Here is a 16,602-nt window from a genome sequence, read left to right as displayed (position 1 = left end):
GCTGTTGTCCCTTGGAGCACTTGTGAAGGTCAGGTGAGGCTTGATGGAATAGCCTGTTTTCTTTTTTTTTTTTTTTTCCAGCCACAAACATTCATGTATTTAAGTTGAATGAATGTATAAGCCAGAATGCCTGATGGCACAAGTACAGTCTTTCAGGGAAAATGTGAGAGGTGCTCGTGGTTCTCCAAGACAGGCTGTTGGTGGTTCTGGGCACTTCTTTAGTCATAGAGGTGAGCAGCGTTAAATATTTGCACTTCTGTTAAACATTACATGGATAAAAAACCTCCAACTGTCTGAGGACACAGATAAATGCTGATGTAGCCATGCAAAGAAGGTAGAAGTCAGTGCTCGCTGGGCCAGCTGGCTTTAATGTTTGTTGTCCCCAAACATGCATAATAGCCATCTGCAAACACACTCTGAAGAGGAGAGGTCCTTGGCCATGAGCAGCTGTACTACCAAATGCACCTCCCCAGCTTATTGCCAGCTAGTGACACAAGTGCTAAGGCATCTCCTGAAGTGTGTTATGGCCTGCACTGGGGCTTTAGATTTTTGATCATGCAGCTTGGGCACCTGCTTCAACATGGTACTAAGAAAAGCAGATCAGAAGAGGTAATTAACACATAACTTGGGTTTTTTTTCTCCACAAATGAACTTGGCAGCAGTTCAGAAACTGTCCTACATTCAGAGGCTTTCTTTGAGTCTTGGTTTGGTCACAACAGAGGAGGAGCCCTGGGCAATGAACTCCACTGTGCAGGGCCAGCTGAAGCAGAAGGCAGCAGGAAAGAGACGGTGCTGTAAAGAACGATATTGCAAGCATTTGGGCTAATTCTGGATTCCCTCTATGACTCTGAGGTGAACCAAAACATGCTTCAGTACAGTGAGAAAACAGTCAGAGATACAAACACAATTTTTTTTTTGCTGTTCAGACATTAATCTGTATTAGCCTCTTGTTAAAAGTCAGCAAGGATTAATTTTTGAAACTCTTTCAAAATCTGCTTGTCTTTGTTTCAACTATCCTTGTTGTCATGAGGTGGTGGCTTGAAGAAGAGGTTCATCATCCTACCAGGAAGTTCTCCAAGCCAGCAGCTGCTCCACCCCTGAGCCTGCTTCTGGAGACAGTAATGCATAAAGCATGCCTACACTGCTACTTTGTTTTACACCTTAGTTCCTTCTTAAAAATATGACTCTATTCCTATTCATCCTATATATGACTCTATTTTATTCAAAATGCTTTTTTTAAAAGCTACCTAGCTCCTTTCATCTGCAAATACTCAGCATGCCTTGCCTGCAGTCCCAACCATGCCCTGCTGAATGCAGTGTAGACCATCACTCTATAGAAACATTTTCTCAGGCTGTTACAAAACTCTCCTGTAATTCTGGGCACTCTGAAGGAAAAGTAATGGCACTGTCTCAAAGCAGCAAAATGCCAACCTTAGCTGAGGAAGGACCTGGACAAAGTATTTGCAGAGCAGTCACAGCCACCCCACCCCAGACAAACTTCCACCTGACAGAATACATATCTGGTGGAGATGTGAAACTCTGTTGGCTGGCCCAAGGCTGTCTTTGTGTCCTGTCCACCAAGACAGTACTTGCAATACCAAAATTCACCATTGATTACCCTGGCCCCAGACTCCAGCTGAGAGGATGCAGTGACGGTGAGGGAGCTGAGGGGTGGTGGCTCTGGGGCAGTAGTCAGAGTTAGTTTGAAGAACTTACCTAAAGTATGTCTTGAAGGCGTACATGGTTGCAGTCAGATTTTCCCATTAATTGCTGTTCTTGCAACAGGACTGAAAGGTCTGCCCAGCCCTGGCCTTCCAGTCAGCAGGGAAGGAAGAGGGATGCATGGAAGGTAAGCCATGCTGTTTTGTCATGGTTCACATAACTTTTCCTGCATTTGTTTCCCCACAAATATTTTTCTTAGCTCTGTTATCCCATTTGACAGAACCCATGTGCTCATTTATAGTGTAGATGGAGATTAATGTCAGGAACTTTTTGCTTTAATGAGTCTTTAGTAATTTGCATAATTTGAGAGGCAAACATATAAATTTCAAATGATGATAATAGAAGCTACAGATGATGAATGGTATTGTGAAATTATCCGAGAGGAACACAGAACTATGATTCACATGTCAGTCAAACATAATATAGTAGGAGTTCAGTTTCTGATTGATACTAAAATCATTACTTCAGGATAATGAATTTTGTATTTAATAATTTTAAAACGTATTCAAGATTTTCTCTAGTTTTCTTTTAATATTTATCTATGTAAAAAGCTATCTCAGAGAAGCACAGTGAGAAACACAAAGAGATGTGCAAAATCGCTGTGTTACCGTTTTCATATTTCAAAGCCTTGAAATTAATATTTCAGAATTAAAGTTTCAGGAAAGAAAGAAGATTATGCCATTTTGTTTCATTCATTAAACTCTCAAAAGTTTCCTTTCTATGTATTGTATTTATTGAATCTGAGAAGAACCAGAATTTATGTGTCAAATACAGAGTTTTCTGTGTTGTGTGGAAAATGAACTTCTTAAATATGGAAACAGATTTCTTAAATCCATGTTTATGGACTGAACAAAAAATGCCCTAATAATCAGTCTGTACTTCATGGATTTGGCAGATGTTTGAAATAAATGTTAAGGTGTTTGATATTTGCTGACCAAGTCATGTTTTTTATCCAAGAGCCCTGTTGTTACTAAAAGAGTGTAATTTTAAAACTCTAACTTTGAAAACTCTAGTTGTGCTAGTGGAAAGTTTGTCCATGAAAGTGTTACTGGTCCTAAGTAGTTATGTATTTTTTTTTTAGTAGTAATAGTAATGATTGGCTTACAAGAGATTTTAAAAACAGCATAAGACATGCAAACACAGGCTCTGGATGCACTGAAATGTCTCTCAGTGATCTGCTTCATTTTTCTTGTTAGCACACTTGTGAAAGGAACATTATTTTGCTCTTAGATCTAATACAAACACAGGTCGTGTGCAAAGTCATTCTGATCTGATATATTGTGTTTATCCTTTCAAGAGAGACAACCATGTTGATTTTTGTCATTGATACTAAAGAAAACTCTCCCCTCATGTTTTCACTTGGCTTGGACTGTTAGCGCTGCTGAATTTCTGTAAGGAGTTACACAGTGGCTGTTCAATGAGCCATGCCTAACAAAGTAATAAAGTTTAATTAGCCCAACTTAATCTGACAGTGTGCTGCTGGCACACTTCTGTACAGCTGGCTAGTGATGCATGCATGCATATGAAATAAAGATCACTCCTTGAAATTCTTCTTTGCTTCCAGTATTGTGTAATTGAATTTGAAGTTGTCTTCTCCTGCATACTCTGTACAATACAAAACCAGGTCTCAGTTAAGCAAATTGACATGTTCTTCAGTTTGAGTTTGATGGAGGCTATTTTCAAGCTACAAATTTCATATTCTTGTTGTTTAATCACAGCAAAAGTTTGGATCCCACAAGAAACCAAAATCTGTGCAGCCAAGCCCCTAAACCTTAATATCTCCAACATGTAAACTTATAATCAGTATAGCAGAGGAACATTAAAACTCAGGGATTATAATCAGACATTAAAACATATTTCTAAAACTGTCCCTCTATATAAAGTATTTTCCTTTCTGGGAAAACATCGTCAACAAGTGTCCCAGTGTGTTTTCCCCACAGGTTTTGTGCCTGTGCAGCAAAATCTTAGAATCAAAATCCAGGATGTAAGAAACCTCCAGAGGCCATCTAGTCCAGCCCTTTGCACAAAACATCAGGTTTGTGAGGTACATGTCTTCAAGCACAGGTATTTTGCAACCTCTCTGGACCACATCTTCCAGTACTTAACCACTGCATGGTAAAAACATGTTCCTTATTAGAATTTTTACATTCAAACGGTTCTGTTCTCTGATCTTCAGTGTCTTCCAGCTCCAGCATCATACATCTTTTTTATGATCCAGGGACTTTTGGGCTGTCATTTGCAGAGAAGCCATTGCATTTTCTGAGCTGAACCTTGCTTAGCATTAATTGAGAGAGAACTTCCATGGATCTTCTGCTCTTGCATTTATCTCAGGGGAGGTCTTTGTGAAGCCAAATCCGCATAAATGTTTTATCTCCTCTCCCCTCCCCCCCCCCAAAAGAGGGTCTCACAAAAAGACTCAAAGGAGAAAATTAAATGTTCTTGTCGCCTGCTATTGCTTAGATCTGCTTGTAAAGCCAAAATTGCTGGTGCTTACCTTCAGTAGAGTCAGGTTTTGACTACACTGCTGCTTTCCAGGAGATGTAGATAATTTACAGATCTTGAGAGGTACTATTCAGTGGAGTGATCGGTTAGTTTATGGGATTGAAACCCAATCACACAGTGGACTTTTTATTTGCTGGCTGTCATTTACAAGATAATGAGGAAGGGAATTAACATCTGAGTGAGAAAGCATAATGAAAATTTCCCACCTCTGCGAAGAAAGGCATCAATATTTGTTACAGAGGTTAATTTTATCCTTGTTCGGATCTATGAACTCAAAGACCAGAGTGAAAACAATGAGAAAAAAAAAGAGGTTCTAATTTATATCTTTGAAGTAGTTTCTAAAGAAAGATTGGAACACCCAAAAAATCCACAGAATACCAAAAATAATTCCTTATTTTTCCCACTGAAATGAGTTACAGGACTTAGATCTCAGTGGTCAGTTCAGTGTTGCCAGGCTCCATGAATATTGAAGTGTTTAGAGAGGCTGTTTTCCCCTTAAATTTCTCTTGACTGTTCATCATCTTCCCCCACCCAAATTCCACCTCCATCCAAGGCAGACATGTCACGTCCAACTGGAGTGCCTTGGAAAGAAATTGGAGCTGGGCTTCTTGGGGGATCAAGGGAAGAACATTTTGAGAATCAATGTCAGTAAGAAAAAACTAGATAAACATAGATTTTGCTTTTAAATATAGATATATAAAATATATCTGACTGTTCTTATTGCCTCTGAACTAGCTTGCTCTTTTAATTTTGTTGTGTTGAATTAAATTAAGATGTACATCTATGGTGCCTTAATCTGCACAGCAATACAAGTACAAAAAAAAATTACACCTTTTAAAAAAATACTAATTAAAACTGTGTGTTTACCCCAGCTGTGTTTTCTGACTCCTCTTTTTCTTAATTTCTTTCTAGTAAAGAAATTGAAGTATTTCTTTAAGGAACCCCCATGTTATACTGTCCAAAAACTGGCCAAAAAAGTGAGTAATTTCATACTGGAATAGGTCTGAGTATCACTTATGAATCATAACAGTGAATAGAATGAGTTGGAGCCTGAACTAAAGACTGGGTTTAACCCTACCGTACCAGATGTACAAAATAAAAAAGAGAAAGGGAGCCATCACTTCACTAAGCCTGGCAGGGAGCAGTCTTTGAGCAGACAATGCTGTGGAAATTGCTGGCAGTTAGAACAGATATAAATGTCTCAGGAAAGAAACTGCTGCAGTGCTCTGCAAATGCTACATGGCTTGGTGCAGGGAGAGACCCTTGCACTCCCAAAATGAGGAAAAAGGAGCAATAAGTGTTTATGTCACATCAGCTGTGTGACAGTGTCAGCTCCTACACATGACTTTGCCTTGGGGAAAAAAGTTCAGGAAGCCAGTGCCAAAGACTCAAGGACGTGTGAGAGTCAAAAGTCTAAAGCCTTATTTATGCTCTGAAGTACATAAAAGACTATGCAAATGAAAGTGTCACAAAATGACACTGGAGTGGAAAGTTAACATGAGGGCAGAATGTTTATTCTGAGTGTTTCCAAGTTTTAAAGCCTTAAAGGTCCTATGTGGCCAGCATGTGACATCCAGCCAAACTCTGATCTCCCAGCAAGGGAGAAGCAGCAGTGCAGTTCCACTTGCATGGGTCTGAGCCTGTGCCCTGTGACTAAACACATAATTGATAGAGGTGAAAACTTTAGTGTTAAATCTTCTCTCCTACAATAATTTCCTTTTTTCTCTTTTCCATTGGTTTCCATCACTTTATGGCTTATTCATGCCAAAAACTTTAATATCTGCTAATTAAATTACAGCCAAGCCTTAGAAGAACTAGAAGTCTACATTGCATGGTGCCCAGGTAGAGGAGTTAATTAGGCCAAGTGCACTGTCAGGCTGCTCTTGATTTCCTTCTTTCCTGTGTCATAGCAGCTGCAAGAGGCACCTAAGCTTAAGTTCCTGCTTCTCACAGCAAAATGTGACTGTCTTGGTAATTCCCATCTTCCTCACATGTACTCCCCATGGACCTCTGCTGTTTATTTGGGAAAGAACAGATCTCTTCAAGACATAATATGTTTCTCCACAGAACCTCCAAGAATATTTCTTTTTTCTCACCATTTCACAAGAGCGGCTATTTTCCCAGTCCTTCCTTTGCAGAGAGGTGATGTCCTTTAGCACCACTATCAAACCCACCCTTAGGAAACTGTACCATGAGTAACATATAACATGAGCTCTCATATGAGTCTTATCTCATGTTCACACCACTTTCAAGATGCCCCCTTAGCCAACGTGTCCTCACTGCCCTTTCTGTTATTGCTTGCACTTCACACAGCATGAGACAACTGAATGTGAATGTAAAAACAGTTCTGGAGGCTGTAAATAATTTTCTAAGGAAGATTGCTTCCTTTTTATCTTTTTTTCAATGCAAGCAACTAGTAGTTTAGGTCCTTTAAAGGTATTGTGATAAAAGTCCAAGATGTGTTTTTCAGTTAATACAAAAAAGACTCTTGTAGGTCCATTTAAACTGCAGAAATCTCATAAGCAATGTCAAAGTCAGCTATGCAGAGGGAATAAGAGATCTGAAGAATGGGTTGGAAAGCCAACAGCCTCAGCTAGAGCATGCTTTGCTTATAGAGCCATCCACTTCTGATTGATTTGTAAACCTATTTTTTCCCAGCCCTTTTTTCCAGATGAAATAACAAAAATGACCAAACCATGTTGTATTTGAAGAAGAGAAATACAACTCTTTTCCAGGCCTTTGTGGGAGTCAAATAACCACAGATATTTTTTGTCTCCTGGCCAAATGACAAAGCACAAGTCAGGAATCTAATATATAGAAGAACTACCGAGTTAATATTATGGCTTTCCATTAAGAAAGCTTGGAAGCATTGAGTGAAATGCATTTGTTTGTTTTGAGTTTCACCTTTTGCAGTCTCCTAGTAGCCAGTGCTACAGTTAAATCCACCCCATTCCAGAAGCCAGGTTATCTAGTTCTGTTTCAGCCCCTCTAATACTTCAAGCCTATTAACTGTCTCTTGGAATTCACCTACGTGCCACAACAGGTCATCAGCCTGTGCACACTTTGCTCAGGTACCTTTTCTCCAGGGGAAGCATCTGGGCATCCATTGCAAGCTACCACCTGTGCTGACATCTCCTTCCTTACCAGCCCCATCTGGGTGGAAGCTCCAGGCTTCTCAGGGCTGTCTCAGTAGACACACCAGTTTTGGCTCCGAGGTAAGAGCCCACCTTTGCACAGAGACCAAGAGCACTTAGCACTTATCTGAGCTATGGACCTCCCTGCATGCCCTGCCCATGCCAAGTGCTGCACACACCCTGGGCATGCGCTCCCAGAGCCATTTATATTGCCCTGGCAATGTCCCCTCCTCACCAGACTGGCTCACAGGGGCTTATGGGTCCTGAGGGGCCCTGGGTTGCTGCTCAGGTGTCCCTGAGCATAGGTGATTCTGCTGCTGGTAACTCATTCTGATATGCTAGGAGTATGCAGGGGGCATTTGAGGTTACCAATGCTCTTTGAAGGTTGTGGGAGAGCACTACTTTGAGGCATATATCTATCACATGGATTTCCTGAGCCTAGAGGTTATTGTGCTTAGCAGGTGATGGATCCTGGCTGTGAGGATCTTGGCCATGGTACCTTTCTATCTGCCAAGTTCCCAATGGCAGTAGAAGCCATATTTTCAGCCCCAACTAATCACCAAGTTCTTTAAAAACTGAGAAATTCACATAGTATTTCCCAGGAATATCTGTTAATTACTAATTGTGTGACTAGACTATCAGAAAACAAAATTATATCCATGACATCATAGAATCATTTGGGTTTGGGTTAGAAGGGACCTTGAAGATCATCTAGTTCCCAACCCATGCCATGGGCAAGGACACTTTCCACTACACCAGGTTTTCTCAGGGCCCCATCCAGCCAGGCCACTGATACTACCAGGGATGGCGCATCCACAGCTTCTCTGGGCAACCTGTTTCAGTGCCTTACCACCATCACAGTAAAAAAATCCAGTTTAATATCTAATCTAAACTACCCTCTTTCCATTTGAAGTCATTCCCCCTTGTCGTGTCACTCCAGGCCCTTGTAAATAGTCTCTCTCCATCTTGCCTGTAGGGTCTCTTCAGGTACTGCAAGGCTGCAGTTAGGTAACCCCAAAGACTTTTTTTCTCCAGGCTGAACAATTCCAATTCTCTCAGCATTTCTTCATAAGAGAGGTGTTCCATCCTTATTTTGTGCATTTAACAGAGTATTAGTTGGTCTTTCCATCAGAATATGTAATTTGTTTTCAGCCCATGACATTTAAGGCTGTTGCTTTTGTTATGTGCTTTTAGATTCATCCTAGTGGGTGCTGTACAACACTGGGAACAATGACAGACCTGTGCACAGGCACTAACCACTGGCTTTTGGAAATATGTAAATTTTTTTTATACCTCAAGCATACTATTTCTCTCACTGGCCACAAAACAATATACAGTGTCCTGCTTTTGCTTGTTCTTTCTTTTATGATCTTTAACACTCTCAAAACTGCCTTTATTTTTCTTCCAGTGTCTGTTGAACTTCACATAATTTGTAGATAACAGTTAAATCTATCTCCATCACGGGTTTCTGAGCTCCTCATTTACATTTTTAGCCTTTGTTTCACTTCTGGTTCCTAAATATGACAACAAGTACAGTTTTCTGCTATTTCCACACTGCTTGTTTTCCTTTTCTCCTTATTTCAATGTGTGCTGTTCCAAAGTTTCTGCCATGTTGGCAATTCTTTTTCTATGGCTGTTAATACCTAGACGTTTTCTGGTCATCCAGTTCTTAAATCAGCTTCATTTTTGTCTATCCACTTCCAAATGAGTTAAGAGGCAAGGGTACTTCTCAAAGTGAGATGTGGTTGGCAAAATAGCACTCAGATGTTTTTTTCCTACTAACAAACAGAAACTCTTGATCTGAGGTCCATGAGGAAACAACAAACATAGTCTCTTGATATTTGCCTACAGAGTTATTTGTCATTGCAAAGCTGGACTTTGACAATTTATCCTGAGTTAGCCCCGAGATTTGGCAAGAAGTTTTAAATTATCTTCTGTAGAATAAATTTATCTGTATTTCACCTAGACCAAGTCCTTATATATTTAGAGGCATGAAGGCAACTACTTGTTACTATATATGGAACATACTAAATACAGTTATGAGTAAGAAACGTTTGTCATTGATTTATGTGATTTTGAGGAGGACTTTAAAAGTTAATATTGAGTATTAACTGTCTGCAGATGCACATGGAATGTTTGTTCTAGTCCTTATTGGTATTCTTGTGCTGCAATTTACTCATATTGATGACACTGATTTAATGTGAAAGAAAATAAAGATCTCCAAATCAAAAAAAGAATTCTGTTTTAGAAATATTCACCACAGTTTTTATGTTATATTTTTCACAGACATCTTAAGAAACTACGGTCTAAAACGTTGTCATTTATAATTTTTTTTCTACCAGTTTGAGATATTCTGTAACAAAAGATTTTATCAATATATAATTTACATGCTTTTGTTGGCTTTCTATGTTTTAATAAGATGCACTGAAGATTTTAATTTAAAATCTAAAGCAAAAGATAATAAAATAATTTAAATATTTACTGCTTTGTAAGTGAAGTTATATTTCCTTCATAACCATGAAATTATCTAGTGCAGCTGGATTCGAGGAACCTTAAGGTAAGAAAAGGTACAAATGTCAATTCCTAGTCTGTTTTTACTCTATAACAGTAATCCACTACTACCATTTAGAAAAGTGACTTCTGAAATATTTTCTGTATTTTTATTGTGTGTTTATGATAGCTTAAACCAAGTTATCAGTCCCTAGGAAAGCTCTGCTGTTCTTACTGAGGAAGTGCAAATTTTCTGGAGTTATAATTTGCATTCCTCCTTTTTTCTACCACAATCTGTCAAGTCTAGTTGGAAAATGAATACCGAAGGCAGCATCAGTAAAAACAAGAAATGACAGTGACAACAAATCTATGAAAAGGAAACTGGTGCTATGTCATAGACTACTCCATCAGGCTTTTATCTCAAGGCATTAGCAACAATTGTTATATTAGTAGGATAAAACAAAAGTCTTTTTTTCTGCTATGCATTCCTTCCTTAGTAGAATTAAAATTATCTGTACAGCAAAGCAGCTTTCTTGTCTCCAGGCAGAGGGCTTCTGCTGAGGAGGAGAGAGAGGAAGGCAAGCTAAAACAGCTGCACTCATCAGCCCTTTACATTGGTGGTGTCCTCCAATGTTTCAGTCACTGATCCTGCAGTTTCATACCATGCTTGGTTACAAAACTTAAAGAAATTAATGAACATTCACTCCAATAGTAAAGAAATCTGCATCTAAGAGTATTCATCAGGGGTTAGTGGATTAAACAGACAGGACTTACAACTTGCACCTCATTTTTTCTGTTTCTCCTTTCACATGCACACCCTGTGACTGTACAGCAATACTTACATCAGTTGGAGACTTTGAAGCAACTGAATACCCCACAGGAGCACATCAGAAAGGGCTTCTTAGAAAACTGGTGAAAAGTGACTTGTATTTCATTAACACTACATGCTATATTCAGGTGTAGGCTGTGGGGAATCCTAGTGACTTTTGGACAAGGAAATACAGTTTTTGTGTTTTAAGGGATTAATAAGGTTTCTAAGGATAATGGTTGAAAGATGAGCATTGGCACAGAGTGGTATGCATACATAAGTGTTTCACTGGATCACAGGAATTTAGCCAGTGATGTGGATAAGTTTTGTCAATCAGCCATTTTTCTGAGGGTTTACAATTTTCCCAATGAAGAGCACAGTGTGGGTGAACTTATCCAGTATCAGCAGGAGAAATGGTCTGTTGAATCTGACTCGAGGTGGGCGAGGAAAATCCCCAGATCTCCAGGTGACCTCCTTCACTGAGGCCCCGGCCGCCTCAGTGCCATTCTCATGAACATTCAGCATGGCTCTGTGGATCACCTGCAAGGAACAAAGCAATCAGCCTCCAGTTGACAATTCAGCAAGAAGAGAGCAGCCTGCCACCCTCTTCACTTTGGCCAGCCAAAGGGAGCCCTGCCTAGAGCAAGACCGAGCAGCAGCAGCTTCAGGGAAGGTCATCACCAGTTGCTCCCATTCCCACCGCAGCACCAACGGCCATCACACCACTCAAGCCATCCTCCTTCACTGCTTGTGCAGACAGTAACCCTCAAACTGCAGGCAGCCAAAAAGCACTCAAGATGACTGATGACAAGAAAATCTGGAAGCAAAGAAACCTGGTAATTTAGCCGAGATTCAATTTTGTCTTTGGCAGCTTCATGTATTATTGTGAATTTACCCTGTCATCTGGCTGAAAAAAATAACTTTTTGAGAACACTAGAAGGGCAGGGATAACAGCCCTTTGCCCTGTGTAGGAAGAATTAGAGGAAATTTTACCAAAGCTAATGCACTACATTTAGATAATTTTGTTTAGTAGCCAAAAGAACATTTAATTATATGTATGTTTTCATTTTCGTCCTCCAACCATGCCTTTCTAACCCCTTGTAAGCATGTTTGGCTTCAGGTTTATGAAAGACAGGGCTTTCTTTGCCTCCAGACTGGCAGCTATTGATGAATGAGTGATGCTTCAGAGAGACTGGGATAAGCTTTTCATGGGATATGAATGTCAGGTTCCTGGGAACAGGCAAATCCTGTGGTTGCTTTCACATGCTGACTTACTTTTGAAACTGTCAGTCCAGGCTCCTCAGTAATCCCTGAGAGATCAGCTTGTTCAGTAAACAGATTGACCATACCCATTTGTTTGACTATATTTTTCACATCATAGGTACCAGAAATACAAAATTTTGGAATGTGCAGATGTATTTTTCTGTAACAAACAACACAAATAGGGACAAATCATCATCTAGGCAACACTCCTGAATGGCTTCATTATATTGACACTTCACATTTGTTTTTCTAAATACTTACAGCCTTTTCTCAGGGTTCAGATAGCACTTCTGATCAGGTTAGTTACTTAAGGTGGAGGGTTGGAACCAAATAAGTCAGTTCTAGCTCCTGCCTCTGCAGTGGGGTTCGAGGAGTGGGGTGGAAGATACAGCTATACCAACTCAGTGGCAAACAGAGCTACTACTGCCAGGTAGGAGGGCTTATTCAAAAGATTGTAGCTAGCTGACCTAAGGCTGTTCAAAAATGCAACAGGGCCTTGGCCACCACAGAAATAGATACAGTAATGGTGAATTAATCCATTTTTACATGGAATGCCCTCAGCATAACACCCAACAGCTACTCCATTATAGTTTCCCAGTGCTTGTATGAAACAAAGGTCTGTTGACCTCATCATGGTGCTAAGTAATTTTTGGTTGAACCAGGAACTTAACCCAAGATGAATCCCAAGCTCAGTGACCTATTTGTTCACTAGCCATAGCTCTTTTTCATTTTCATTTTCCAGCTAAGAAAAGGGAAGTCCATCATAGAGTCAAGTAAGTCTATACATTAAGTGTATAGAGTTCAGTCAAACAACCTGTCCTTTAATGTTTTGTCTTGGTGAGATAAACACAATTAATTTGTAACATGGTCGCCTCTCACCTTAGCAAAAAATCTTACCTGTCTTGGAGGGACTTTTCCCATTTAGTTACAGTTTTTTTCAAGAGGGCATCTTCTACCTGCTTCATCTTCCCTTCATCAGGCAAAACAAATAATGCTGCAACATCTCCATTGTAAGGTATCTGAACCAGCCAACAGGACAGCTCTTCATCAAAGTAATTTCTGTAGTAACCTTTTCGATACATCATGTCAACTTTTACAGATGTTTTCTCATCCACAAAAAAGTCCTCCTGTTTTGTCTGTGCCGTACTGAAGGGTTTCTCCCAATGGGCTTATGACAAAAAGAAAATGTATTCAGTGGAATACAAAGAGGAATGGTCACAGTGAATAAAACAGGACCTAGTTCCACAGCCTTCCTTTCATTAGAGCAAATATCCTTTTCATGTTACTGCATCCTTAGGTGTTACAGCATTGTATATTTTTTTTTTAGGTGCTTAAAGACAATTACAGAGAGATAATACTGAAAACACCATCTTTCACTAAAGCATGAGTCTATGATCACATGACAAAACCAAATTCAATAAAGACATTTGATTTAAAATTTCATTAAAGCCGGCGAGGATATATTTTACTGGCAACAAACATACATGGGTTTATAGTGATACCTTCCAGATATTGAACATGATTTCCTCTATTTAAAATTAATTTTTTTCTCTTTTCATTCTCTGGAATAAGCATTATCTTTGCACCCTTTGATATATCTTACCTTTAAAGAAGACATAGTTAACGAGAACCATTGCAGTCAGAGGATCAAGATTTTCCACTAGTTTAACTATTTTCCCATTTGTCTTTTCCTCAATATAACTGTTAATCTGACTCTCAGCACCAACAGAGTTGTTAAAGTCAGTAGAGAAGACTTCAGATTCATAAAAGCTCTTGACATCATCCAAAAACTTCTGTAGTGGTTTTAGTGTCTCTTCTATAAAAAGGGCATTGCCCAGGCTCAGCTGGAACTCACTATTTGAACGGTTCAGCATGTGGAGGAGTTGGCAAAAACCTTCATGTATTTCCTGCTCCTGAGTCTTTTTCAGGTTAAAGGCAAGCCCTTCCAAAATCTGTGTCAGTGTCACAGCCTTGGCACCAAGTGCCAGCATTGTAAAGGAAGCAGAGATGCTTATGGGTGAAAAGAAAATATTTTTGTCCATTGCTTCAGATGCAACCAGCTTGTAAAAGGAAAATGCAAAGTCAGCATTGCTGAGAACTAGTTTGACAAAGGTTTTGTTCTTAAGTGGAGAAGCTTCTTCCCACTGAGAACTATGTCCTGGATAATATGCACCTTTAGCATCATCCTGCTTATTACGGTAGCGAGGATGCTGATGACGCAGGGCAACAGTATGCAAACCAACCAGCAATAAACACAAGGAGAAAGTGGTCTTCATTTTGCTTTCAGCTGTTTCTGCAAAAGAAATAGACATGCAAAACACATAATGGAAATTAATTTGTTCATACTGTGTCCTCCAGTAAAGTAAAATGATGGCCTCAGAACATACCTGTTCTCCAAAATCCCCTACACTTATAATTCACATTTCTGATGCATGCCAGTGTTGCCTGGAAAGAACACTCCTCCACTATTCATATATATGTAGTCTAGTTCTATTTCAAAAGACGTAATTTAGAACTTTTAAAAGTTTATTAACTTTAATATTAGCATATTCTTTTAAAATTTGTAAATAATTGGAAGCTTATGACCTTTTCCAAAGAGCAACTGGCATGAGTTGGCTTTGTACTCAATACCACACAAGGGTTACGGCAGCTCTGTTAGCCTTCCTCAATTAATCAAATAATTAAAGAATTTAATCTGTATTAAACAAAAATGTGATATAAGCGTAGATTATACTATCTAGAACCAAAATTATAAAATACTCTTACAGTTTCTTCAAAAGTGAAAGACTAGATCACTAGTCTTTGTGGTATAAAAGTCTATAGTAATTTCTATTGTTTCCAAACCGAATTTTTACTTTATTATGTGAAGAATCTTCTTTAGTATCGCTTCTTTCTAGCTTTTGAAATGTATTGATTTTTTTCATAAGAGTTTTATTCCCTATATACATGTACAAAGGCACCACTCCCAGGCAACGACCCCCTCAAAATGACGTGTAAGAGATCTAAAGGAAAACTAAAAGGGTACTTACATTGCCACAGTCTGGTCTTGTCTGCCCATTCTTCTCTTCAGTACCATTAAACAGAGTTAATCAGAGCACTCCGTTAATCATTAATTAGTTCAAATAAAAGTTGCCAGTGAGGATGCACAACAAGCAGTAATGACATTGGATATTTTGGACAATTTTTCCAACCCAGACAAATGCTAACAGTGCTGGGTGATGGGGCTGCAGGCAAGAAGGAATGGAGCAGAGACTGTATCTCTGTTGCTTCCATGCTTGTGGATTGACAGGAGGAACCTCCCTGCTGTGGATGTTTGGCAAGAGAACCACAGCCATACCATGGCTGGAGCTGAAAGCTGTGACTTGGTGTGAGGGCCACCCCTTGCTGGGTCTCAGCACCCCTCAAAACAGATCACAGAGTCCCTGCCAGAATGTCCTCTTTGATTCATCCTGGGGGCACTGCCGGAGCCATAACCTCTCTGGCAGGATTTCAAAACAGGGTTTGGATTTAGAAAGTCCTTCTGCCTTACTATATACCTCAGTCACAACCTTCAACACCATGTTTGGTGGTTTTTGGGATTTTCTTATGCAGAGAAGACTGTGTATGACTGGTGAACAGTCTGTAAGTTTCTTAGGAGAATAACACATGACATTATCACTCTAGTGAGACATTTACAACCAATAAAGGTGTTTACTTATTGCTGTTGGCCATCACCTATGACTGAGTATCTGGGGAACTGGGGAAGAGTTTTCACCTGGCTTTGTAGAAAATATACAACAAAACCACTACTGCTGAGGAGCAGCATTGACTGCAAAGAGAAACATGTGGTCAGAAACAGACATCTTATTTCCTTGGGTTAATCTTCTGTATCATATACAGCTGAAATGGACACCATGAGGACACAGAACAGACTGCCAATTCACCTTTCATCCAGTACTAAAGAAGACATGTTGGCATCACTGGATGATATTCAGGGTTGAATATAATATATGAAAAAAATCACTGAAGGAAAAACTAAGACAGAAAATGAACTTCATTAAAGAGATCTGGTTGCCAACATGTCCCTCTTTGCAAATTCCCACACATTTGGTTTCTGAGCAGGAACCTCATACTGTATCAGATATTGAAATTCCCCACATGAGGTCTTCAGCATCTCTGAATGAGAGCACACTGGTGGGGAGCTGTGCTTACGAAGCTGAATATACTGAAATAATTACATTTTAATAGTGGAATTTGCCCTATGAACCTTTTTCTCTTGGTCTAAAAGAGCCTTTCTTATGCAAACAACTTTTAGAATAACAAGTTCACCAGAGAATAAAAGTTCTTATTTTGAAATGAAATTGTCTACCCAGAGAAATCTCTTGGTGTTAAATTAAATTTAAATTGATGTCTTATATTCTATATTTTTGTGATGCAAACATGGCCTTAATCAAGCACTGAGAAAATCCTTTATGTAGATATTTTGGAATTACACTTAAAATTTATTGCTTCCAAAGCCAGATAGAAAGTATTAGGGCTAAACTTTGCAAAGTGCTACCATTTGTTATTGTACAACAGATTAATATTGTTGGCCTCAGTGAAGAAGCAGAAGGAAGATCAACTCGCTGAATGAATATATTCAGTGAAATGAAATTTATTGTATAATTCTATGGCTCATTTCCCTTTTTTTAAACAAGTCTTTGA

General features: G+C 39.3%; 1 protein-coding gene across 1 annotated transcript; it reads right to left on the bottom strand.

Moving 5' to 3' along the window:
* Positions 1–10,832: 10,832 nt before the first annotated feature.
* Positions 10,833–14,983, bottom strand: LOC128808292 (alpha-1-antitrypsin-like). Its single transcript, XM_053979205.1, has 5 exons — positions 14,949–14,983; positions 13,523–14,212; positions 12,817–13,087; positions 11,932–12,079; positions 10,833–11,196 (listed from the first exon to the last, which is right to left on the bottom strand). Exons 2-5 carry the CDS (start codon positions 14,193–14,195, stop codon positions 10,990–10,992), a joined length of 1,299 nt encoding a protein of 432 aa, XP_053835180.1. The 5' UTR covers positions 14,196–14,212; positions 14,949–14,983; the 3' UTR covers positions 10,833–10,989.
* Positions 14,984–16,602: the final 1,619 nt, after the last annotated feature.

Source organism: Vidua macroura, chromosome 6 (genome assembly GCF_024509145.1).
Source record: "Vidua macroura isolate BioBank_ID:100142 chromosome 6, ASM2450914v1, whole genome shotgun sequence".
NCBI classification, from domain to species: Eukaryota; Metazoa; Chordata; class Aves; order Passeriformes; family Viduidae; genus Vidua; species Vidua macroura.
The sequence above is the reverse complement of the archived record's forward strand: the minus strand, read 5'-3'. Positions and strand labels throughout refer to the sequence as shown.